This window comes from Procambarus clarkii, chromosome 23 (assembly GCF_040958095.1).
Source record: "Procambarus clarkii isolate CNS0578487 chromosome 23, FALCON_Pclarkii_2.0, whole genome shotgun sequence".
In the NCBI taxonomy this organism is placed as follows: Eukaryota; Metazoa; Arthropoda; class Malacostraca; order Decapoda; family Cambaridae; genus Procambarus; species Procambarus clarkii.
Window position 1 is genome coordinate 9,504,298 of NC_091172.1, and position 25,555 is coordinate 9,529,852.

Here is a 25,555-nt window from a genome sequence, read left to right on the forward strand (position 1 = left end):
GCAAATCTATAATCAAGCCAATTGCAAGAACCTCCACCAATAATTATTCCCTTTACGCGAGAAGGTTATAGCCGCATGTTCCTCTGTTCCAGCATCTTAACCCTCTCCCCTCATGGTGCTCCTCTGGTTCCCGCACTTCCCTCTTGGTGTTTATTGGTCACCGTGCTCCCTCCCACCTTTTTTGTGCTCCTCTGGTTCCTGCCTGGTGTTCCTGCACCTATTCCCCCCCCCCCCCCAGCTCTTTGTGCTCCTCTGATCCTGCGCTTCCTGCTTGGTGTTTCTCTGTCCCCATTAACCTCCCACCTTTGTGCTCCTCTGTTCCCGCGCATTCAGCACAATGCTCCTCTGTCCCCGTGCTTATATTTGAGCTCCTCTGTTCCTGTATGGTGCTAGGCTCCCGTGCCCTACACCACCCTTCCTGTGTCTTCTGCAGTCCCTCTTTTGCCCTGGGGCTGTGCCCCCCTCCCTCCTGGTATCCCCGTGTCCTTCCCCCCCTTCTCTCACAGCATGGGCAGCACACCGTGTCACGCTAGCTTGAATGCCTGGGCCTTCCTTTCAGGACCACAGCCACTCTGAGATGGGGGGCCTTTCCGGGGCCTCTTAACATCCAGGCAAGCACGTTACAGTTATGCCCCCTTCAACTGGGCTTCGTTTCTCCTTGGGCAGGTTCGCCATGAACGCTTGCACGGAGAAGTGGTGACCTGCCTACCATCACTTCAATTCTCTGCCTCTGGCCTCCTTCACCGGGCTAAGTCCCTCCTAGGGTGGGCCCAACAGAAAGGAATGTTACGGGCCTGCCCTCCCCTTCTTCAGTCCTCCGCCTCCAGCCTCCTCCTCTTCGGATACATCCCGATGCCTAGGGCATGCCCACCAGGTAAGGAGTTACACACATAAATCACAATTGCGTGATGCATCAAATGAACAAATGCACAAAGGCCGTGACGAGGATTCGAACCTGCGTCCGAGAGCATCCCAGATGCAGCCTTAATCGACTGAGCTGCGACATGGTCAAAAGGAGTTGAAACCTAAGTTCTACTGAACTTACTGGATCCTGCAGCCTCTCCGAGGCACAAACCAGGGTTTTACACAACTCCCCGCATGCACTCGAGCTATGTCAATAGGCCGTTCTACCTCTTCACCCTTACTTCATTACACCGTGCCTTCCCACCTCCCACCATTCACATTAGGATCACATTAGAAGGCACATTACAATGTGCCTTCTCCAAGGCACAAACCTGCTTGATACCTGCTTGATGAGGTTCTGGGAGTTCTTCTACTCCCCAAGCCCGGCCTGAGGCCAGGCTCAACTTTTGAGAGTTTGGTCCACCAGGCTATTGCTTGGAGCGGCCCGCAGGCCCACATACCCACCACGGCCCGGCTGATCCGGAACTTCTCTTAGAAAACAGTCCAGTTCTCTCTTGAAGATGTCCATGGTTGTTCCAGCAATATTCAGCATTGGTCCAAACCAATGTGCCTCGGAGAGGCTGCAGGATCCAGTAAGTTCAGTAGAACTTCGATTTCAACTCCTTTTGACCATGTCGTAGCTCAGTCGATTAAGGCAGCATCTAGGATGCTCTCAGACGCAGGTTCGAATCCTCGTCACGGCCCTTGTGGATTTGTCCAGGTAAGGAATGTTCAGGCCTGCCCTCCGTTTCTTCATTCCCGGCCTCTGGCCTCCTCTTGGGCTCCTCTCCAGCATCAGTACGGCAGGGCCTATTTTATTATGCACCCACATCCATCCACATTCACTCTCCTATTCCCTAAATTTAACAAACCTGGTAATTTGGGCAAAAAACTTCCAGTAGAAGCTTCTCTTAGTGGAAATATTTACACTTTCCTAGCACTTGTTGCAGATTTGCCTATTCACACTCCATCACATAGTGACGGAGGGTGTGTGAATAATTTTGTCGTGAGGCTTACTTTTGGTCAGGTCTACATTTGCAGGTAATGTAAATTTGCAGAAATACCTATAGCTGAGCCTATTATGAGTAGTAGGTTATCTAGGAGTATTTAGGAATTATTTATTTAAGGCCAGTATTACTAGGTTGATAGGGTTTTATTAGGCTACACACATTTATAATGCCCCTTAGATATGTCAAGTGCTTCCTGGTTCATGCGGTGCTTTCAGTGTGAACATTAATCGTATTTATCTTCCAATATTATTCACCGCCAGTATCCCTAGTCCTTTAATTGGCCCTTATAATATTTTAGGCATCGCCTAAATTAAGTTGGGTCACACACTAGCGCCCACTCCCTCAGCCTACCTTCCCCCTTTCAGGCATACTCAATCTAACAGGACAGGCACGACAGTAGTAGATTGCTGAAACAAGCGGGAGGGTCACAAGCACTCGGTCCTGTCCAGCCTATCGCCACCTGGTCCCCTCTGTAAGGGGACCAGGTTCTGTCACTTGGTCACCAGTAGGCCAGAGAACTCTGCAATTGATAGAACCTACATCAGAGTGGTAGCTTCAGGGGAGCCACAAGCCCCCCCCCCCCTCTTCCTCAGAAAAGATAATCACTAGTTTTCAAAGGCACAAACTGTTTTTGTATAGATATAAGACATAGTAGCAGACCAGATGACTCCAGCAGAGGGAGGAGAGATGAATGAAACTATAAAAAGGTTGGTATAAAACCACCATCACAAAAAATGCAATTATGAAGCCTTCCCTTACACATCCTATCTTGCATTTTCATTATTAACGGTGCAAAATATATCTTACAGTATTTCTATATAATTCAAATAGGAGTATTATTGTGAAATTTTTATCAATTAAACGCATTGTAAAATATATTTTTAATGAATATGTTATATATAACATATTACTCTATAATAAAATACACAATAATCATGTCTGAGCATAATCTTTAAACACAATAGAGGAGCCACAAGTTTGCAGCCTTCATCCCTAAATCATTGTCAATTTTAAGAAAGCTTTCTGTGTAAGACTAAATTAATGTACACAGTAGAGCGTCAATCAACCAACATTCAAGTAAATGACTTATCTTACTAAACCTCGGCACACTCATATAACTTCAAACCAGCATGGATTTTACAGTAAAATAATAATACAAAAATAAATATATAAATAATAAGAGTAATAATAATAGTATGTGATGATAAGTCATAATAATTGACTATAATGATCAATAATGACGACATATCTTTTTAATCAGAATAATTCCTCAAAACCGTCTGGAAGCTTGATCAGTTTTTGTATACAAAGTGTTTAAGAAATAAACGTGTAGTGGCAAAATGTTTAATTCGTTGAGATAATCAGCGCTCTACATCATAATGAAGTAAATGCCTAACGTACCCACACAAAGTCTCGTTACTGCAATATACAATTATGGCTTGGCAGAGCTTTACAATTAATATATTTGACTGTAATACAATACAATACAATGCATTCATGGCACAAATTTTCCACCATAAGAGAACTCATAGTAACATTTCACTACTTTTGTTATGCACTTCTACAGCAATCATTTATTATTTCCTTTAACTGTGTAATGTTTTATGTCAATTATGCAGATTTTACTTGCAAGTATCCATGAAGACAATATTTTTTTATTCATTTTTTTTTCTCTTCTGGGGCTTGCGTAGGTGAGGCAGAGGAGAGGCTGCAGGACAGGAGGTAGGAGTCGAGAGATTATGTTACTATAACATAACACACCAGTAACTCACTGTTAAGGACAAATTATTCATAAAAGGGTGTGAAAACAATGAACAATTATCCAAATTCTGAATCTTAAATACAATATTCACTAGTCTGCTGCTGGACTAATGAAAAATATGATACAGTACAAATCCATTATATTTTCTTTTTACATGTCGATAATATTCAGTTTCGAGCAATCTACAATTTAATATAAATTACAAGGCAGTAGACCAGATGTCCTCGGTCACCCATGGAAGCAATATTGTGACGTACAGATGAAAGATTTCTCCCAATATTAGGTCTGAATTTCATGTGTCTAAATGTCCTTTCCCTACTGTTACACTGTTCTATTTACTGTATTCATGCTTCCATCTCTGTACTGTAAATATATAATGAGGTAACCCATAGCTTTCATTTACACTGTTACTTCTTTATTAGGTGCACGTGAGAAATGGTTGATGTGCAGGACACGTGAACTAGCACATACACAAGTCTTCAACACATGGGTGAGCACCTTCACCACCCGAAGGTGCACTAGCTGCAGTCTTGGCCAGCGACTAAGTACCAGTATATTCTCAGCATAGGATAAGAAATACATTATATAGATGCTGACAAAATAAAATTTACATGGAAGAAAACTATTCAATGATAGCTACAAATTTTATTATCTATGACATTCATTTAAAAGTATACATCAAAGAACATAGGAATAAATTCAAATATCCAGAGAAAAGGTATAAAGTTTTCTGGAAGATGGAACTGGCTGGATTGAGAAAACAATTATAGCCAATGTGTTATGAATATATCACACCTGCTCCTTTGATGTGTAACCAAATACAAAAAGTACTTTGGTAGTCAATCCAAACACTGATAAAACTAAAATGATAACAACAGCTGTCATAACTTGACTTTGGATAATTTCCTGGTCACAGTCATGTTAAGTAAACAGCTTCTTCATAAAGTGCATCAAAGAAAGCTCTCAATTAAAAAATTCTCCTCTTATAGCTTCCTTTATTCAGTGTATCCAGCCAAAAGGTGGTAAAATTCAAATGCTTTATTAGCATACAAAACCAGGAAAAACACAGAAATCTCTTGTCATTTAAGACTATTAATAAGTTCACTCAAAAAACATTACAATTATAAAAGGAAAGTTGTTTGCAATGAATCTTTCAACAATAATAATAATAATCACAGCTAGAGCATTCTGCTCCCCAGCAAAATAAAAGAACTTATTACTTTGATTTAACTCTTGCTGCTACCACACATCTCCCTCTACATCAATGAAGTTGCTCATGACATACTAAGGTCATGTGCAGGGTTGTTTGTCTTGCTGTCATCAGCAAGCCCACCTTGGTGAGGATCAACCATCGGCAGACTCTCACTGGCTCTTGCACCACACATCTGAGGGCAACTCTTCACTTGTACCCTCACTTCTCTCTGAAAATCAAACTTACTGATAAAAGAACAGCGTTGAATGTAATGGAACGTCATTTTCTGGGTAAGCCCCGGAGGCTCCCTGGAGCTATCGGGCTAATATGCGATATATTAGACTAGGGCATTAGTCAATGATGTTCAGCCTACCGGGGACCACAAGCCAGAACCTGGCCCCCTCAGAGAGGCACAGGGAGAAATGGCCCCTGGAAAACCCCCTGTGGTTGGGGTTTTTCCTAATCTGCCACTGACCAGTGTTAGGCACCCAGAAAGGTAGGCATAATAAAACAGACCCCAATTGGTAAGAAAATTGCAACCGAAAACAAACAGAGGCAGAACTCCCCCAAATCCCAAACAAACAAGCAAACGTCACACCTCGCTGCCGCGCCGCTTGTCCGAGCAGCCCTCCCCTTCCTGGGAGGGGGACTGGGGAGCCCCGGACCCTCCGCGCCAGCTACTCAACTCCAGTTCGGAGGCTAAGCATCAAAACAATGCGAAAACCGCTGACCAGAGGGAGGGAGGGAGGGAGGGTGCCAGGGAGCCTCCAGGGCTCACCCAGAAAATGGTGTTTCATTACATTTAACGCTGGTTTTCTAAGGGAAGCCTCTTCGGCTCCCTGGAGCTACATAACCAAAGATAAAGAAAATTAGGACTTACCTGGGAGGCGGCCGCCACATGCACCTCAACTCGAAGGTAAGACAACTGGCTGCAACCTGCAACCCAAAGCCGCAAACGAATGCCCAGGACCAGGAGCGTTTACCCAATAACGAGCAGCAAGGACCCTGTAAGACCTCCAAAATCCCTGTGCACAAATGTCAACCCAAGACATGTTGCCAAAAACGGCAGCCAAAGCAACAAACTTATGCACGTCGTGGGCACGAAGATAGACTGCAGGCTGGCTAACCTTAACCACTGAACTGCGCTAATGAGTATTCTCGGTCGGTGGAAAACTGCACCAACCGAGAAAACTCTTTGATTTTTTGGTACCCATTCGAAACGTGCGCGCGATTGGTTGTGTACGAGATGGATGCCTGAAGCCGTCAGTGAGCAGCGGCCAATTTGAAAAAAAATCCCAGATTGCCCTAGGCCCGAGGGTAGCCTCAGAGCAACCATGGCTGACGCACGCACCTCCAGCTCCCAGTCGCCTGTGGGACGCGCTGTTGCAAAACCGCTTTCTCCAGGGGAGATAAACAGTTTATTGTTTGAAGATGAAGTGGAATATTATATTGGTGACCCAAGGGCCGATAGACATAACACAAGGGTCCAACGGAAGTGAAACAGATACAGATACAGATGAAGACGATACAGTGAGTGCGTATCGTTCAGGGTGAGCTGCACGCACAGTGGCGCATCACAGGTCATCGCTCTTGCTAGTATTATCCCCACCACCATCACCTCCATCTCCCATTTTTGACGAAAGTGATATTATCGAGCCATTTTCTGGGTTTAGTGACGCTGCTTCTGATACAAGTAGCATAGATGAGGCAAGGGCTAGCAGCTGCCGTTGCGGTGTTACCAGGCGCAGATCTGCTGTCTCAGCAGGTCGCCCTGCCAAGCGCCATCATGTATCCCCTCACGACGACACCGACGACAGTGTTGCCTCTACATCTACTTCCCTGCTCGCCCTACTAGTAGACAAGGTATGAGACCTCCAACTCCTCCCCAAAGGAGATTTAGTGCAAGAAAACGCACCCGTAGTGGAGTCATTCGTGGCGGTGCTACAAGGAGAACGGCTGAATTTGTGTGGGAGGACTGTGATATTTTTGTACCACACACACCTCAATTTGATCATAGTGATGTGGGGGTTGCACCCATGTTACCGTACACAGGTGACGACATGACGGAAATGGACTATTTTCTTGCATATTTTGATGAGCAGTTCATTCAACATCTTGTTGCCGAAACCAAGAGATATGCAGGGCAACTTATTGAAGGTGGCATATTACAGGCTTCACATATGATACATTGGAAGGACACCACCGTGGCTGAGCTATGTGTGTTCTTTGCTCTACAGTGTATGTATGCTCCAGAAACATTCGGTGAAGCACGTCATACAGGATTATCGGAACAAAGAAGCTGCTGTTCCATCACCTTTGTTCAACAAATACATGTCACGAGACAGGTTCCTGATACTATTACGGTGCCTACACTTTGAAAACCTTGAAAATTTTGATAGAAATGATCGACTTTGGAGAGTGCAAAAATTGTTCAATGATATCAGAGGGAAATTTCATGATTACTTTGTACCTGGACAGAATGTTGTCATTGATGAATCCCTAGCTCTTTTCAAGGGACGTCTTCTCTTCAAATAGTACATCCCATCGAAACGGCACCGCTTTGGCCTCAAATTTTTTGTACTGTGCGACTGTGAAACCGGAATTGTGATGGATATGATATACTCTGGTACAGACGTAGACATACCCGCAGAGGATCCTCATGGGTTTTCTGGCAGTGTGGTGAAGATGCTCATGGAACCACTGCTGAACAAGGGGCACATTCTGTACACTGACAATTATTATACGAGCCCCTTGCTAACAAAGTTCCTGCTTGAACATAACATGGGAGTGTGTGGCACTGTAAAGACAAATAGGAAAGAAATGCCAGTTTTTGAAAATAATATTGGTGTAGGTGATTGCGAACTTAGAAAATGTGACAAAATATTAGCAGTGCGTTGGATAGATAAACGTGAAGTCAATGTGTTGTCAACTATTCACACTGGTGAAATGCTTGACAGTGGCAAAGTGAGGTATCGAGGTGATGGATCATTGTATAAGCCAGATTGTATCATTGACTACAATATCAATATGAGACATAGATAAATGTGACATGATGGTTGGTGCCGTCGAATGTGTCCGCAAAGTGTAAAGTGGACAAGGAAATTCTTCTTTCATCTTGTGGACATAACAGAGCTCAACTCTTTCAACATGTTTTTGGTGAAAATGGGCAAAAAACCATCAATTCGAGTGTTTAGTCATGCTCTGCTGTCGCAACTACTTATCAAGTATGGTCAGGAAGATAGTGTAAGGACAGTTTTTCATGCCCCAACAGGAGCACAGACTGGCTGGTAAAGAGGCCTTTGCAATTCGCAAGCCAAGCAAGCCTGCCTACCTACCACCTACAGGAACTAAGGCCAAAGGCATACGTGAGTGCAATGTTTGCAAGAACTCAGAACGAAAACCAAGGTAGCGAAAATCTGTGAGTATCATATGCGTCGAGTGCAAAGTCCTGCTGAGTCTCATGGGACTGCTTCTTTGAATATCACTCGCTTGCTAAGTACTAAGAGTGTAATAAAGTGTGTTACTTTGTAAATAGTGTGTGAAACTGTATATAATGTATTATTAGTGAATGTAGAACAGGTAATTATTGCAACAATAAACATTTATTAAGGAAACACTTGTGACATGTATCAGAGTTCCATGGAGCATTATGGACGTTATACTTTATTTATATTGTCAGGACACATATATACATCTGATACGACACAAAAAAAATTAGAAAGCATTGAAAATACATAGAAATAATAATTGTAAATATAATTGTGGCAACTAACGAATGGCCAGTTGCCACAATTGAACGGCCTTGAATGGCCATTCTTGAATAACCCTCGCGACCCCCTCTGGGAGCTTCATGCACGGGCGACCAGCCCTTGATGAGGTCACTGCACACCTTGTCCACATCCTCATGGCCAAAGTAAGTGGAATTTGACATTTATTTTTTCATACACATGTTCAGGGAAGGGAATTCATTATTTTAATATGAAAAAATAATTTTTTGGAAACACTTGATTTCATGCGCACGGGGGGGATTTCACAGTATACTCGGCGCATCACAGTGGTTAATAATCCTGCGGATGACCTGGAAGACCAGAGCCTTGGAACAGGGAACAAGAGAAACCGAATCAACCCACAGTGCACCTCCGGCCACCCCGAAGCCGTAGTAGTAGTAGGCATCCTTCAGTCTCGGAAGACTATGGAGTTGCGCCCTAACAGGGCGCAAAGCCTGGGTAGGTAGATATGGAGGAGAAGCTGTTACCCGTGCAGCAGGTCCCCCCTCTCCACGTTGCTGAAATTATCTAATAGAAGGGCAAATGCCAATACACATGGCTCCAGCAACGTCGCAGGAGCTGCCAGAACGAGGTCGACATCAACAACGAACTGCCTCAGGGGCTCCAACTCCGGATTTTTCCTCGAGGTTGACTCCTGAAGCCTTTCCCAAAAAAGGGGTATGGCCGCAAGGTAGCGGAGGTTTAAAATCAGGGTTTTCTTTCCCTACATGGGCTGTCTTTCCAGGCTATCGAGTCCCATCTACCTGGAGCAGCTGGTTTTAAGGCGCCAGAGGTACGCCCTTGCCCCTTCTCCTGTCAGTAAAAGCAGTTCCGCCGAACTTAAAGTCTAAGCCACCCGTGCAGGCCAGGAGTTGGACTTGGTTGTCAAGAGGCTATTGGAGACGCATGCCGTATAGGAGCATTTTATAGGTCATGGGAGCTCGTCCCCCATTACCACCCCCTAGCTATGACAACCCCCTTGGAACCAACGGGTTGTCATAGCCAGGGGGGTAACCCCGAAGCCGTGGCACGCAAATAACGGCAGAGAGCCACAACCGGACACAAGACATGATGCATCCCTCGGCGTGACCAAGCATCAACAACCCAAGGATCCCTCCGGAAAGCAGCAGTCTCATTCTTCACCAGAAGAGAAGGAGACGGCTGCAACCGAACAAACATACCACCAGAACCAAAAGAGCAGAAACCCCTGTGCCTGAGGAGAGCATGAAGCTCCCCGACCTGACCCCCCGAGGCCAATGCCACCAGGAAAATAGAGCCTTGAAAAAACAATTATGAACTGAAGGGGGCCACCTCAAACCGAGGAAAAGAGAGGAATGAGTGTACCCGGTTCAAAGACCAGGAAGGCTCAGGCGACACATGAGCAGGCCGGAGGTGAAACAACTCATGAGACAACTTGCGGAACGGAGCAGACATAACACCAATACCGAACGCAAGCTGCCCCCACAATGGGACGAACCGTGAAATGCCTGACACACCCTACAAGTACCCAAACGGCACAAAGAGCGATCCCTGCCCCGAACAGAAACAGACAGCACCGAAGTCTGCACCAGCGCCAAACCTGACACCACTGGCCTACCATGAGAGAAAAAACCCCGAGCCCTGGCAAGAACCTACCAGGACGGCCCCCCACGAGCCCCCCCCATCCTGGAGGGCCAACAATTCTGACATATGATGGCAACTAGCCGAAGCCACCTGCAGATAATGCATCAATGAAGACTCTGCAAACAGCAACGGACAAAAGGGCAAAGCCAAAGAGCCAGGGCCCAAGCGGATTCTAAGGAAGAAGCGAGTAACACTTGCCGACACGTGAGCCAAGCAAGAAAAAAAAAAAAATGCGAAACCGCATCCTGCAGGAGCGGCGCGAACAGCTTCAACAGCGATGACGACACGCGCCGCCGAAGGCAACGCACCAGACCCAGAGGCGGCCCCAAGCGCCTCCACATCCACCACAGGCCAGGTCGAAGACAGCTCAAGGAGGGAGAAGAACCACAGGGCCGAAGCCAGCAGGCCCTGCTTATGCAAGGCCTCCGCGACCAATGCAGTCAAAAGGGAAGGAACCTGTACACGAAGCTGCTTCATACCAACATCCCGAGGAAGGTCAGGGGCGAACAAGCACTCGCTGAGATGCTCAAATGCGCCCCCAGGAAAACTTGCAACGCCGTCCGAGCCTCTCGCCACTCAAGCTTGTGGGACCGACAGAATATATGCCATGCCTCCAAAGGGAAGAAAGGGCAGTCTACTAACCAGGATGACTCCAGAACTTTGTAACGAACCCAGTATAGACATGAAGATCCATACACAAAGGAAAGTGGATCCATCACGAAAGCAAAATCTGGGTCGTGTAGGAGGTAAGCCACAAGGACGTCCCGCACCCACTGGGACTGGACTCAGTAAGCCAGAAACCTTCAGAAATAAGGAACCAAAGAACCGTCAGGGTCACGAAACCGGACCCAGGGAGGGGTAGACGCCAAATCCAACTCGTACAAGGAGCCGAACCTTACACCCTGTAACACCAAGCTCTGCTTCGAGGGTACAAAAACTCAAGCGGGGTCCAACGGACCTCTTCCCCGCCCCAGGAACCTCACCCCGAGGATCTGGGGCCGAGCTGTCCTCCACACCCCCTGCCTCTAAAGAAAAGGCAAGAGCAGCCAAAAAAAGCCCGATTGAAGGGGACCCACTGGTCAGACTCAGAAGCTCCGACAGGAGGACCAGGCTTGAATGCCTCCGCCACCACCACAGAAGGGGACTTCCCCGAGACTGCCCGAGTCTCAACACCAACTAAACGTTGCCCCTGACTCTGAAACCCTCAGACACTTCGGAGCTGGAAGCAAGGGGGAAGGAACCGGATGGACAACAGAAGGGAAAGGACAAAGGGAAGGGGGAAGACGGAACCAGAGCTGAAGCAACTCCCAACCCAAAGTCCGGGTCCCTAAAACCAAAACGGGGCAGTCTCGGGGCATCCAGGGAAGCAACTAACCTAGCACATTACAGCAATCTATCTTGAGGTTATCTTGAAATGATTTCGGGGCTTAGCATCCCTGTGGCCCAGTCCTTGACCAGGCTTGCTTTTTGTTACTCATTCCCAGGAAGCAGCCCGTAGCAGCTGTCTAACTCCCAGGTACCTATTCACTGCTAGGTAACAGGGGCATCGGGGTGAAAGAAACCTTTTGCCCATTTGTCTCCACCTCCACCGGGGATCAAACCGCAACCTCAGGACTACGAATTCGAAGCGCTGTCCACTCAGCTGTCAGGCGCCCAAACCTAGCATGCAACGCAGCTGCTGCCTGCACCCTCATATCATGTCAGTTCATATCATATCAGTAGCTTGGGTGAACTGGAGCACATACAGGCAACAAACGTCGCACGACTCTGGGTCAAAAGAATCACCGACCCAACAGGCAGCATGGTGGAGTCGCAACCGGTGATTGTCCCCAGAGACAAGGGAACAGAGCAACCTTCCGACTCAAACGAAGCGAGAGGGGACTCAAGGGTCACATCCATCGGACCACGGAGCCCCCGCAGGGTTTCCCAGGGCCCTTAGCCTTATTAACACGCTAATGGAAGCCCAGGCAGGGTGCTGCAAACCGGCGCCCACAACTACCAAATAATCTGCTAATAGCTTAACCCCTGGGATGTGTCCACTCCATGGAGGCCTAGCAAAAAAACACCAAAACTACCACCAAAAACACAAAAACTGAGAACAGATATAATGATAAGATATATACACCCCCCAACACAGAAGGGGGCAACTACCAAGGCAGACCCCCTTACCAGGCAGAAAAACAAAAACAAAAGCAAAACCCCCGCAAGAGGACAACGTACCCAGGTGGAACAAAGCCTGCCGCTGTAAGAGGTGAAAACTAGCTGTGCAGTAGCCTGCGCCCCTACCAGTGATGAAAACTACCTCCTACCCAGAGGCAAACACCGGCACCAAGACCCCCCAGTCGACTCAAAGGGCAGCCTAGTACCGAGCAGTAAAAAACACAGCGGGATTAGACCCTGAGGTGACTTGTGGAAGGTGGCCCCATGCCCCAAGGGAGTACTTACAGGGCACCTAGGGAAGGTGGTCCTAGTCGCATGCAGCCCGACTACCGAAAACTATTACACCTGGCTCGCACAACACCAGTAAAGAGTCCATGCCCAAGGCACAGAAACTGAGACAAATCATTGGAGCCAGAGGCACAAGACCACGCCAGTAGCACATCACCCTGAGAACTGCAGGGTGGACCACCGGCGTGGGGGTCTGCGGCTCCCACTTCCCCCTCCTGGGGAAGGGGGGGGGGGTTGCTCAGACAACAGCGCGGCGACATCATAATGTCATGCTCGTTTGCTAATTTTCGTTTGGGGAGTTCTGTCCACTTGTTCGGCTTTCAGTAGCAATAGTTTCACCAGAATAGCGGTTTGTTTTGATGCGCCTACCTTTCTGGGTGCCAGATCCGGTCGATGGCAGACAAAGAATGCTTCCAACCACACGGGGGTTTCTATAAGCCATTGCTCCTCGTGCCTCTCTTGAGGGAGCCAGGTTCTGGCTCCTGGTCCCCGGTAGGCAAGAACTCCGTGCACATTGACTGATGCCAGAAAGTTATACATATCCATTCAGCCTGGATAGCTCTGGGGAGCCGACGGAGCTCCCCCAAGAAAAGCTCATATTCCAAATATAATACTTTTCCTTATTTATTGTGCACACTACAGTATGTTGATTTGTCAAGCCTTGTTTCACTTCCATCTCCTTTAATCAAATGCTTCCTTAAAATATGATTTAGATACACTTTTCTTGCTGCATTTGTTGGTTCAGTGTTTTCATTCAACTGTGCCCAGCTTCCATGTGGCTTGATCTTTCAGGCTGTACCCTTAACTATACCATCTTGCTCATGCACTGCACACACACCCCCATGACACACTACTTGTCTCACCTCTCTGCCTTCCACCCACACTGTCAATATCACTATTTTCTCACATCCTCATTCAAATACTGTTAGAATTCCAAATATACTACTATATGTCCAAGATACAGAGTAGCTTGCAAACAAGTACAGTGGAACACGGAGCTGATTAAGGCAGCATCTGGGATGCTCTCGGACGCAGGTTCAAATCCTCATCATGGGCCCTTGTGGATTTGTTCAAGTACAGTGGAACCTTGAGTGACCAGTGCCTCAAATTACTATCATTTTGAGTAACAAGCATGCTGATCGGCGACAATTTGTCTCGATTGGCGAGCGCTCGTTTGATTAATGAGAAAACCACATGCTGCGTTCCCGCTGCTTCTTGCACATTCTCGGGCGCCTCCGCCGATGCACATAAATTATTATTTTTTGTTTAAAGATGCTAATGATGCTGGGATGTAATGGGGTGACTACTGTAATGTTGCAAAGCATTGAATTCTTTTTGTAGAATAAAAAAAAAAAATAGAAAAAAAAAGAACAAATGTCAAAAAACCAGCGTTGAATGTAATGAAACGCCATTTTCTGGGTGAGTCCCGGAGGCTCCCCGGAGCTATCCCAGGCTGATATGCTAATGTCAGACTTTGGCATCAGTCATGTGTATGGAGTTCTTAGGCCTACCGGGGACCACGGCCAGAACCGGGCCCCCTCAGAGAGGCAAGGGGAGCAATGGCCTATAGAAGCCCCCGTGTAGTTGGAAGCATTCTATGTCTGCCATCGACCGGAACAGGCACCCAGAAAGGTAAGCGCCCCAAAACAAACCCCTATTCTGGTTAAAATTGCTACCTAATACCGAACTAGTGGATAGAACTCCCCAACCGAAAACAAGCAAATTAGTGTGACGTCACACACTGCCGCGCCGCTGTCTGCGCAGCTCCCCCCTCCCCGGGAGGGGGAAGGGGGAGCCCCAGACCCCCCGCGCCGGCTACCCACACCTCAGTTCTTGAGGCTGGATGTCAAAAACGCGAAAAACCGCCGACCGGAGGGAGGGAGGGATGCCGGGGAGCCTCCGGGACTCACCCAGAAAATGGCGTTTCATTACATTCAACGCTGGTTTTCTGGGGGGAGCCCCGTCGGCTCCCCGGAGCTAACTACCCACAGACAGAAAAAGAGGGACTTACCCGGGAGGCGGTCGTCGCTCACCCCTCAACACGAAGCCGAGACAACTGGCTGCAACCGCCGACCCAAAGCAACACAGGCCCGACGAGGGCCAGGGACATTCACAAGGTAACGAGCAGCCAGGACCCTGTTCGACCGCCAAAATCCCCGCGCCCGAATATCAGACCAAGACATATTCCCAAAGACGGCAGCAAGAGCCGCGAACTTACGAACGTCATGGGCACGGGGATAGACCGCAGGCTGGCTAGACCTAATAACCCTGCGGACGACCTGAGAGACCCGAACCCGCGAACAGGGAAGAAGGGAAACCGGATCAACCCACAGCGCGTCCCCGGACACAGAAGCTGTGGCGCGCAAATAACGGCGAAGCGCCGCAACCGGACACAAAACATGATGCACCCCCGGCCTGACCAACCAAGCATCAACCACCCATGGACCCCTCCGGAACGCAGCAGTCTCATTCTTCGCCAGAAAAGAAGGAGACGGCTGCAAACGAACAAAACTATCACCACGACCAAAAGAGCAGAAACCCCTGCGCCGGAGGAGAGCATGAAGCTCCCCTACCCGACCCCCAGAGGCCAAAGCCAACAAGAAAAGTGCCTTGGAAAAACAATCCTGGACCGAAGGGGCCACAACGAAACGAGGAGATGAAAGGAAAGAGAGCACTCTGTCCAAAGACCAGGACGGCTCAGGCGACGCATGAGCAGGCCGGAGGTGAAACAATGCACGAGACAGCTTGCGAAACGGCGCAGACGTAACATCGATACCGAAAGCAAGCTGAAGCGGCTCCGCCAGCGCCGCACGATACGAAGCGACAGTGTTAGGCATAAGATGATGGTCCTGAAACAACCACGAGAGGAAGGACAAGACCACCCGAACAGACAAGGAGCTAACACGACGAAGACGCAAAAAGAAACGGAAGGACCGCCAGGAAACTTCATACTGCCGCCGAGAAGAAGCCCTCAGGTGGGACACCAACAAGGAGGCCACCTGATCACCATAGAGATGATGATAGACTCGAGTCAAAAAAACCATACGCGAAGACTCGAGGAGAAGATCGAACCAGCTACGTGACGTACCGGCCCGATCTGCTGAAAGAGGCGGAGCCGCGGGAAAACCCTCGGGTTCGGACACCGAGCAACCAGCGCCTGAAACCAAGGCTGGGCCGGCCACCAAGGGGCCAGAAGGACAACTCTCCCCCGGTAAGTCTCTAAGCGAGTCAGGACCTGGAGCAACAGCCGAACTGGGGGAAAGAGGTACAGGAACCCCCACCTCGACCAGTCGAGCCGAAAGGCATCGACCCCGACGGCCTCGCAATCGGGGAAGGGCGCCGCATAAACGGGAAGACGCCGCGACCACGCCGACGCGAAGAGGTCCACCTCGGGCGCCCGAACGTCTGGCAAAGCCAACGGAAGGACTCGTCGTCGACCGTCCACTCCGTGGAGAGGGGAACGAAGCGAGATAGGGCGTCGGCCAAGACGTTGGACACGCCCCGTACGTGAACCGCCAGGAGAGCCAAACCCCGAGAACTCAGCAGACGAGTCACCCGAAGCGACCAACCCCAAAGAGACAAGGACCGCATCGAACCCCCGCGGTTCAGGCAATGAACCACCGGAGAGCAGTCCGAATGGAGCCGAATCGTCGATCCGCGGGCCACCCGAATCCTCCCCAGAGCAAACCACACTGCCGCGAACTCCCGCACCGTACTGTGAGCTCGACGGAAGGACGGATCCCAACGCCCCTGGCCGGCCTGGTGAGCACTGGTCACAAAACCCCAGCCGAGAGACGACGCATCCGTGTACACATCGAGCGAGGGCTCGGGTAGGAGCCAAGGCACTGAACCCCGAAAAACCCGAAGAGGAAGCCGGTGACGCAGCAACCGACGCAAGTCCCCCGGGGGTCGAACTCTGCGATCGCGAGAGAGGCGGAAGGGGGAACCCCGAAGGAACCAGAACAGCCGTCGAAGCCAAACCCGACCCGGCGGGTAGACCACCATCGCGAAGTTCAGGCTCCCGCACAGCCCCTCGAGCAACCGCCGGGTGACCCGAGGGCCCTCCAGAAACAGACGAAGGCGGGACCGCAGCCGCAGGAGAGACTCCGGAGGGAGAGACAAGGAGGCGGTCCGAGAGTCCCACACGAGACCCAGCCAAGTCCGAACCTGAGAGGGAACCAGATGGGACTTCCTCCAGTTCACCAAGAACCCGAACCCGGCGAGCTGGGAAAGAACCAAATCCCTGGCTAGCAAGCAAGCTGACTGGCTGGGAGCCCAAACCAGCCAGTCGTCGAGGTAGGCCAACACCCGAACACCTAGGAGACGCAAACGAGCCACCACAACCCGTGTAAGGCGTGTGAACACGCGAGGTGCCAGGTTCAACCCGAACGGGAGACAACGAAAGCGGTAACTCAGACGCCCCACTACAAAACCGAGCCAGTCCCTGAACCGCGGATGAATCGGGACATGCCAATAAGCGTCCCGGAGGTCCAGGGACACCATCCAAGCACCCGGCTCCAAGAGGAGCCGAACCTGAGACAGCGTAGTCATCCGAAAGGAGGGGCAATGAACCCAGGGGTTCAGACGGGACAAGTCCAGAATGAACCGCAGGTCCGCGCAGTCCCGTTTCGGAACCGGAAACAAACGGGAAACCCATCTGAGGGACGACGTCGTTTCGACGACGCCCAAGCGTACCCACTCCAAGACGACTCGACAGAGCGCAGGGGTAGAAGCCTGCCCCGCCAGCCCCGACCCCCCAAAGGGGGGAGGGGCCACCCAACGCCACCGCAGGCCGCGAGACACGACCCGAAAGGCCCACGAATCGTGGGACCAGGCGCGGGCGAACAGCGCAAGCCGCCCCCCCCATCGCCCCGTCAAAGGGGCAAACCGCGAAAGGGCCGGTGACCCTTACGAGACCCAGAACCCCGCACAGCGCGAACACCGCGCCGACCAGACGAGGGAGGGTCCGCAGGAGGAGCCAACCCCAAACCTGACACCAGAGGCCTACCACGACGAGAGGAACCCCGAGCCCTGGCACGACCTTTCCGGGAAGACCCACCCCGGGACCCCCGGAAAACCAACAAGTCCGACATCGGACGACAAGCCGCCTAAGAGCCAGAGCCCAAGCAGATTCCACGGAGGAACCCAGCACCGCCTGCCGACACGCGAGACGGGAAGCATAGAACAGGGAAACCGCATCCCGCAAAATCGGCGTGAACAGCTTCAACAAGGCAGCCGACGAACGTGCAGCCGAGGACAAGGTGCCGGACCCCGGGACGGACCCAAGCGTCCCCACATCCTCCACGAGCCAATCCGAAGACAGCTCCAGGAGGGAAAAGAACCGCAAGGCCGAACACAAAAGGCCCCGAGCGCGCAAGTCCTCCGCCACGAGCGCCGCCGAAAGGGAGGGAACCTGCACATGGAGCTGAATAACGCCCACATCGCGGGGAAGGGCAGGGGCAAACAAGCACTCATTCAGGTACTCAAGTTCACCCCCCAGGAAAACCTGAAGCACCGTGGAAGCTTCCCGCCACTCCAGCGTGCGGGAACGACAGAAGGAATGCCAGGAATCCAGACCAAACAAGGGGCAGTCTGCTAGCCAGGATGACTCCGGAACCTCGTAACGGAGCCAGAAAGGGAACGAAGTCCCAAACCTGAACGTGGACGGATCCATTTCCGAGGCATAATCCGGGTCACGCAGGAGGTAAGCTGCAAAGGCCGCTCGCACCACACCAGGTTGGATGCGATAAGCCGAAAACCTCCGGAAGGACGGAACCGACGTACCCGGGGGAACACGGAACCGTACCCGGGGAGGGGCCGACACCAAATCCAACTCGTACGCAGAGGGGGGAAAGAAAACCCCACTCCTTGTAACAATAAGCCCCGCTCAGTGGGAAGAAAAACCCAGGCGGGGTCCAGCGGGGCCCAAGGCCCCCAAGTCAGCCCCTCCCCAGCCTCGAGGTCCGTCACCACAGGACCCGAGGCCGAGTCCTCTCCCCAAGCCCCGACCCCACAAGACAAGGACGGAGCAGCCGGAAAAGCTGGAGGAAGGGGGGCCCACTGGTCAGACCCTGAAGCTTCGGCCGGGAGACAAGACTCGAATGCCTCTGCCGCCCCCCCGGAAGGGGCAACCCCCGAAGCTGCCCGAGTCTCGAGATCAAGTAACCCCTGCTCCGACCCCGAAACCCTCAGACGCTTCGGGGCCGGAAGCAGGGGCGGGGGACCAGAACGAACAGAAGGGGAAGGACGAGGAGGTGCGGACTGAACCAGGATCGAAGCGACCCCCACCCCCAAGTCCGGGTCTCGAAAAGCAAAGCGGGGCAGCCCCGGGGCATCCGGGGAAGCAACCAACCGAGCGCGTTGCAACAGACGAAACCTAGACTGCAACGCACGTGCCGCCTGTACCCGAATAGAATCATCAGAGGATTGGGTAAATTGAGTCACAAGCAAGCAGCAACACTCACAGGACTCAGGGTCGAAAGTATCACCGACCCAACAGGCAGCGTGGCAGAGGCAAAAACAATGAGGGTCACCCTGAGACAAGGGGACCGAGCAACCCTCAAACTCGCACACAGCGAGTGGGGACTCCGGGGTCACATCCATCAGACCCACGCGCCCCCTAGGGGATTCCCAGGGTCCTGAGCGTTTACTTTAAGAGGACTCGCGCTCAGGTAGTCCCAGGCAGGGTGCTGCAAACCGGCGCCCAAAACTACCAAGCAAACTTCTAAAGCTGAACCCCAGGGACGTGTACACTCACGGGGACCAAGCAGGGGGCGCCACCGAGGAGAACAGTGGAAGGGCAAAAACAAACTGAATAAAATGACAGAACCCCCCACCAGGCAAAAACAAAAAGAAAAACAAAACCCCGCAAGAGGACAGCGAACCCCAAGGAACAGAGCCGGCCGCGATGTCGGGAATTACAAGCTGAGCAGCACCCTGCGCCCCTACCAGTGCAAACTGCCTCTTACCTGCCGGTAACAAGGGAGAACAGAACACCCAAGAGCCCAACAGGCGGCCGAAAAACCGAAAGGTAAAACGGACCAGCAGAGGCAGACCCCGAGGAGCCTGTGGAAGGTGGCCCCAAGCCCCAAGGGCAGTACTTACAGGGCACCTAGGGAAGGCAGCCCTAGGCGCATGCAGCCCGAGTACTGAAGATAACTCCTGGCTCTCGCACCCACAAAACTAACACCACACTCAAAGCACAGTGCAGTAGCGACACCGGAGCCAGAGCACACGACCATCGCCTATAGCATCAGCCTCAAGAACTGAGGTGTGGGTAGCCGGCGCGGGGGGTCTGGGGCTCCCCCTTCCCCCTCCCGGGGAGGGGGGAGCTGCGCAGACAGCGGCGCGGCAGTGTGTGACGTCACACTAATTTGCTTGTTTTCGGTTGGGGAGTTCTATCCACTAGTTCGGTATTAGGTAGCAATTTTAACCAGAATAGGGGTTTGTTTTGGGGCGCTTACCTTTCTGGGTGCCTGTTCCGGTCGATGGCAGACATAGAATGCTTCCAACTACACGGGGGCTTCTATAGGCCATTGCTCCCCTTGCCTCTCTGAGGGGGCCCGGTTCTGGCCGTGGTCCCCAGTAGGCCTAAGAACTCCATACACATGACTGATGCCAAAGTCTGACATTAGCATATCAGCCTGGGATAGCTCCGGGGAGCCGACGGGGCTCCCCCCAGAAAAGTTCGTTTGGTGTTTGTCAGGTAGGCTGTTCCATGTTTCTTAAAAAAAAAAATGAACATATTTGAAAAACGGACAAATACCATAAAGGTTCATTCGGAGTTTGTCAGGTAGGCTGCTCCATTATGACAATCTTTCTTTGTTTCAAATGTATTCAATTTGTTTTGTATTTTTCATGTATTTATTAATAATGGAGCAGCCTACCTGACAAACACTGAACGCACATTTATGGCATTTGTCCGTTTTTCAAATTTGTTCAGTTTTTTTATTGTACTCACCAAAGTACAATATGCCCTATCTTGCATTAAACAATTGCATTTTACAAATGCCAATACAGTAACATTCGGCCTTTTATTGTGAAAGCCGTAATTAATTGTTTGCCTCCCCTCCTTTAACAACGGAATTCAATGCTATTAATCATATCTAGTTTTACAATGTCCTTTCATTTGTTACTTTTTATATTTTTTAAATCAGTTCTTGTAAAATAATGAATAAAAAGTACTAGTGAAACAATTAAAAGTACAAATATCTACTGACCAGTGTTTTATCTGAGCCAAAGCTTGAGCCGTAAAGCATCCACTCCGTTTAGGTAGTACCTGCAACACCAATGACATGTTACAATTTAAGAATTAGGCTATTGGAAACATAATTATTTTAGTTATCTTCTACACATCTCCTTACTAGTCACACTTAATTACGGTAATAATGTATACAAATAAAGTACAGTATAACATGTGCAATAAGCTTTCTAAACAATATTAATGCTATTCAAATATTTTTGTCTGAAAAGTGCAATGCTTCTTCAAAGAATAAACAAATGTATACAACAGGTATATACAAACTTATTACCATTTCCTCACTCTTCTATTTTCTTACTGAAATTGGGTATTATTCTGTAAATTCCATTAGAATTTGATACCAACTCAATGTGACATTATTCTGTACAACCTACTTCAATGCAGTCAAGGTTTATTAATCTCCAAAATGTTTATAATAAAAAAAAATCCAACATTAATTGTTAAACGCCTCTTTCTGGATGAGCCATGGCGACTCGACAAAACTATTTTACCGAGATTGCTCCATGCAAATGGGTCACGTCAGACATGGGAGTTCTATTTGCTACAGGAACCACTACCAAAACTTGGCCCCCTCTCACAGAGTTGTAGAGCGAGTGACAATTCACCACCACACCAGGAATGCATCCAGAAAGTCAGTGAAGCTTTATAAACAATTGGAAGGTTAACAAAGACCAAACCTTCAAAACTGCCAAACAGTTCTGAAAATTATTTACACAGAACGAGAAATACTCAAAATTAGTGCGAAACTCGTTGTAGTACCGAATGCCACCATCAGGTGGCCCAGCTTCTGCATGCAGCCATCTTCCTTGATCAGTTCTGCATCTGATGAAAAGCCTACCAACAAAATGACTACCCTGGCAAGGAGTGAGTCAGAGTCACCAGGGCTTATCCAGAAAGAGATTTTATCATTATGTAAATACAATGCTGGGTTTCTGGCAGAAGCCCCCAGTGGTTCCATGAAAGTAACTAACTACACAACAAAAACAGAACTTACCAGGGAGGAGAGGCAGCATGAACTAGGATAAAGAAAAGAATCCAGGCCAGGAGAGAGCGCCCAAGGCAACACATGACTGAGACCAGGAATATTAAACAAATACTGGGTAACCAGAACTCTGTCGGAATGCCAAAACCCCCAAGCCCAAATATCAGTCCAGGACATGTTGGAGAAGACTGCGGCCAACACAGCATAGTTGCAAACATCATGGGCTTAAGGGTTGACTGCAGGCTGGCTAGACCTGATGACACTGCAGATGACATGGGAAATACGAGCCTTGCAATAGGTGACCAGGGAAACAGGGTCAACAAACACTTCATCCACCGAGGCAGAACCAATGACCCGCAGGTGTAAATTTTATGGAAAAAAGGCTGCTGGTGGTGGTGAAGAGCTCCACCAGGCTGGTGGAGCAGCCTATGAGCCATGGCCTGGCCCCCCCCCCCTCCCCCTCCAAACAAGGGGGAAGGGTGAGGCAAGCAAGTGGGCATTTGGTTATAACTTTCAGCTATTGTTTACATAGTTTGAGGAGTTCCATGGCCTTTTTTGAGTCTGTAGGTATTTGATGCAGCCAGATGTGGTTTGTTTTGTTTTGCTGACTTTTTGGGTGCTTCCCTTGGTGGTGGCATAAATGAATAAATAAATATGTAATTGCCACCACTCCCTACACCTCTGTGAGGGGATCAGGTTCTGATTCTGGTCCCCGGTGGGCCAGAGAACTCTGCAACTGATGGCACCTAATATATAACGCACATCGGAGGTGTTAGCTTCAGCGAGCCACAGGGGGCTTTCCCCAAAGACAACTCAAGAAGCTGGAAAAGAGCCCAGAGGCAAACCCCTGCCAAATGGCAAATCATGCAGGTAAAGTCCAAGCACCCACACAACCACCCTAGCATTCATTTCGAATCCAGGTACCTACCAACAACAGATAAGATCCATGAAACCAGGTGGAGCAGAACCATCTGCAGTAAGAACAGACAGGCCAACCGAGAGCCCAAAACAAGACTCAACCAGAGTCAAACTTGCAACGGAACCAACCAGTACTCCCACCAGATGACCAGGAACCTGTAACTAGCCAACAGGAAAAGAACCAGGCCCTTGGCTTGCAGACATGCAAACTAGCTGGGAGCCCAAACTGGCCAGTTGTTAAGAAATGCCAAGATATGGACCATCAAACACCAAAGATAAGTACCAATGACTCTCGGCAACCAGGGAAAGTCCAAGGAACAAGACACAAGCCAAATAAAAGAATCAAAAAGTTGTACCAGTCTCCCTTGGAAAAAAAACAAAAAAAAAAAAGGCCCCAAGATACCAGAAAAAATTAGATATTCCAAGATGTAGTACACAGAACCCCACACAACAGGTTGCTTGTAAGGCCAAGTACACACCTAGTTGTGCTGGTGGCAGCATTGAATGTAATGAAATGCCATTTTCTGGGTTAGACCTGGAGGCTCCCGGAGCTTACTAAGCTGATATGCTAATGTCAGACTTTGGGATCAGTCATGTGTATGGAGTTCTTATGGGCCTACCGGGGATCACGAGCCAGAACATGGCCCCTTCGGAAGAGGCAAGGGGAGCAATGGCCTATAGAAACCTCCGTGTGGTTGGAAGTATTCTATGTCTGCCATCGACTGGGTCAGGCATCCAGAAAGGTAAGCATCCCAAAACAAACCCCTGTTCTGGTGAAAATTTGCTACCAAAAGCCGAACAAGTGGATAGAACTCTCCTAAAAGAAACGAGCAAACGATCATGACGTCACACATTGCCGTGCCGCTGTCTGCGCAGCTCCCCCCTCCCCGGGAGGGGGAAGGGGGAGCCCGAGACCCCTCACGCCGGCTATCCACCCTTAGTTCTTAGGCTGGCTGTCAAAAACACGCGAAAAAACGTCGACCGGAGGGAGGGAGGAATGCCAGGAGCCTCCGGGTCTCACCCAGAAAATGGAGTTTCATTACATTCAACGCTGGTTTTCTGGGGGGGGGGGGGGGGAGCCCCTTCGGCTCCCCAGAGCTAACTTCCCACAGAGAAAAACTTTGGGACTCACCCGGGAGGCGGTCGCTGCTCACTCCTCAACTCGAAGTCGAGACAATTGGCTGCAACCACCAACCCAAAGCGACACAGGCCCAACTAGACCCAGGGACGTTCACAAGGTAACGAGCCGCCAGGACCCTGTTTGACCGCCAAAAGCCCCACACCTGAATGTCAGCCCACGACATGGTGCCAAAGACAGCAGCAAGAGCAGCGAACTTACGAACGTCATGGGCACGGGGATGGACCACAGGCTGGCTAGACTTAATAACTCTGCGGACAACCTGGGAGACCTGCACCCACGAACAAGGAAGAAGGAAAACCGGATCAATCCAAAGCGCGTCCCCGGGCACGTAATTAACGGCGAAGAGCTGCAACTGGACACAAAACATGATGCACCCCCGGCCTAACCGACCAAGCATCCACAACCCAGGGACCCCTCCGGAAAGCAGCAGTCTCATTCTTCGCCAGAAAAGAAGACGGCTGCAAACGAACAAAACCATCACGAAGACCAAAAGAGCAGAAATCCCTGCACTGGAGGAGAGCATGAAGCTCACCAACCCGACCCCCCAGAGGCCAATGCCAACAGAAAAAGAGCCTTGGAGAAACAATCCTGAATCAAGGGGCCACAACAAACCGAGGAGAAGAAAGAGAAGAGAACACTGTCCAATGACCAGGACGGCTCAGGAGTCAAATGAGCAGGCCGGAGGTGAAACAACGCCCGAGACAGCTTGCGAAATAGTGCAGAAGTAACATCAATACCGAAAGCAAGTTGAAGCGGCTCTGCCAGTGCCGCACGATACGAGGCGACAGTGTTAGGCATAAGGTGACGGTCCTGGAACAACCAAGAGAGAAAGGACACCACCACCCTAACGAAAAGCGAAGTACAATGACGAAGATGCAGGAAGAAACGGAAGGACTACCAGGAAACTTTGTACTGCCGCCGAGACGAAACCCGCAGGTGGGACACTAACAAGGAAGCCACCTGATCACCACAGAGATGATGATAAACTCGAGTCAAAAACACCATATGCGAACACTTGAGGAGAAGATCAAACCAGCTACGTGACGTTCCGGTCCAATCTGCTGGAAAAGGTGGTGCCGCAAGAAAACCTCCGCGTTCGGCCCCTGAGCAAGCAGCGCCTGGAACCACAGGTGGGCCGGCCACCACGGAGCCAAGAGGACAACTCTTCCCTGGGAGGTCTCCAAGCAAGTCAGGACCTGGAGCAAGAGCTGAACCGGGAAAAAGGGGTACAGGATCCCCCACCTCAACCAGTCCTGCCGAAAGGCATCCACCCCGACGACCTCGCAATTGGGGAAGGACGCCACATACTGGAGAAGGCGCCGCGACCACGCTGACGCGAAGAGGTCCACCTCAGGGCGCCCAAACGTCCAGCAGAGCCCACGCAAGGAGCTGGCGCCGACCGTCCATTCTGTGGAGAGGGGAACGAAACGGGACAGGTCATCGGCCAAGACGTTGGACACATCCCGCATGTGAACTGCCAGGAAAGCCAAACCCTAAGAACTCAACAGACAAGTCACCCAAAGCAACCAGCGCAAAAAAGCCAGGGACC

At 50.2% G+C, this 25,555-nt stretch overlaps 1 protein-coding gene across 1 annotated transcript in view; it reads right to left on the reverse strand.

Annotated features, from left to right (window-relative positions):
* Positions 1-2,779: 2,779 nt before the first annotated feature.
* The window catches only part of LOC123764053 (N-alpha-acetyltransferase 30), an 83,146-nt gene continuing 60,370 nt past the window's right edge, over positions 2,780-25,555 (reverse strand). Inside the window, exons 4-5 of the mRNA XM_045751541.2 lie at positions 20,925-20,983; positions 2,780-5,096 (exon numbers count right to left, since the gene is read on the reverse strand). Coding sequence (XP_045607497.1) covers positions 20,932-20,983 — 52 coding nt within the window. The 3' untranslated portion in view covers positions 2,780-5,096; positions 20,925-20,931. The remainder of the gene's footprint in view (positions 5,097-20,924; positions 20,984-25,555) is intronic.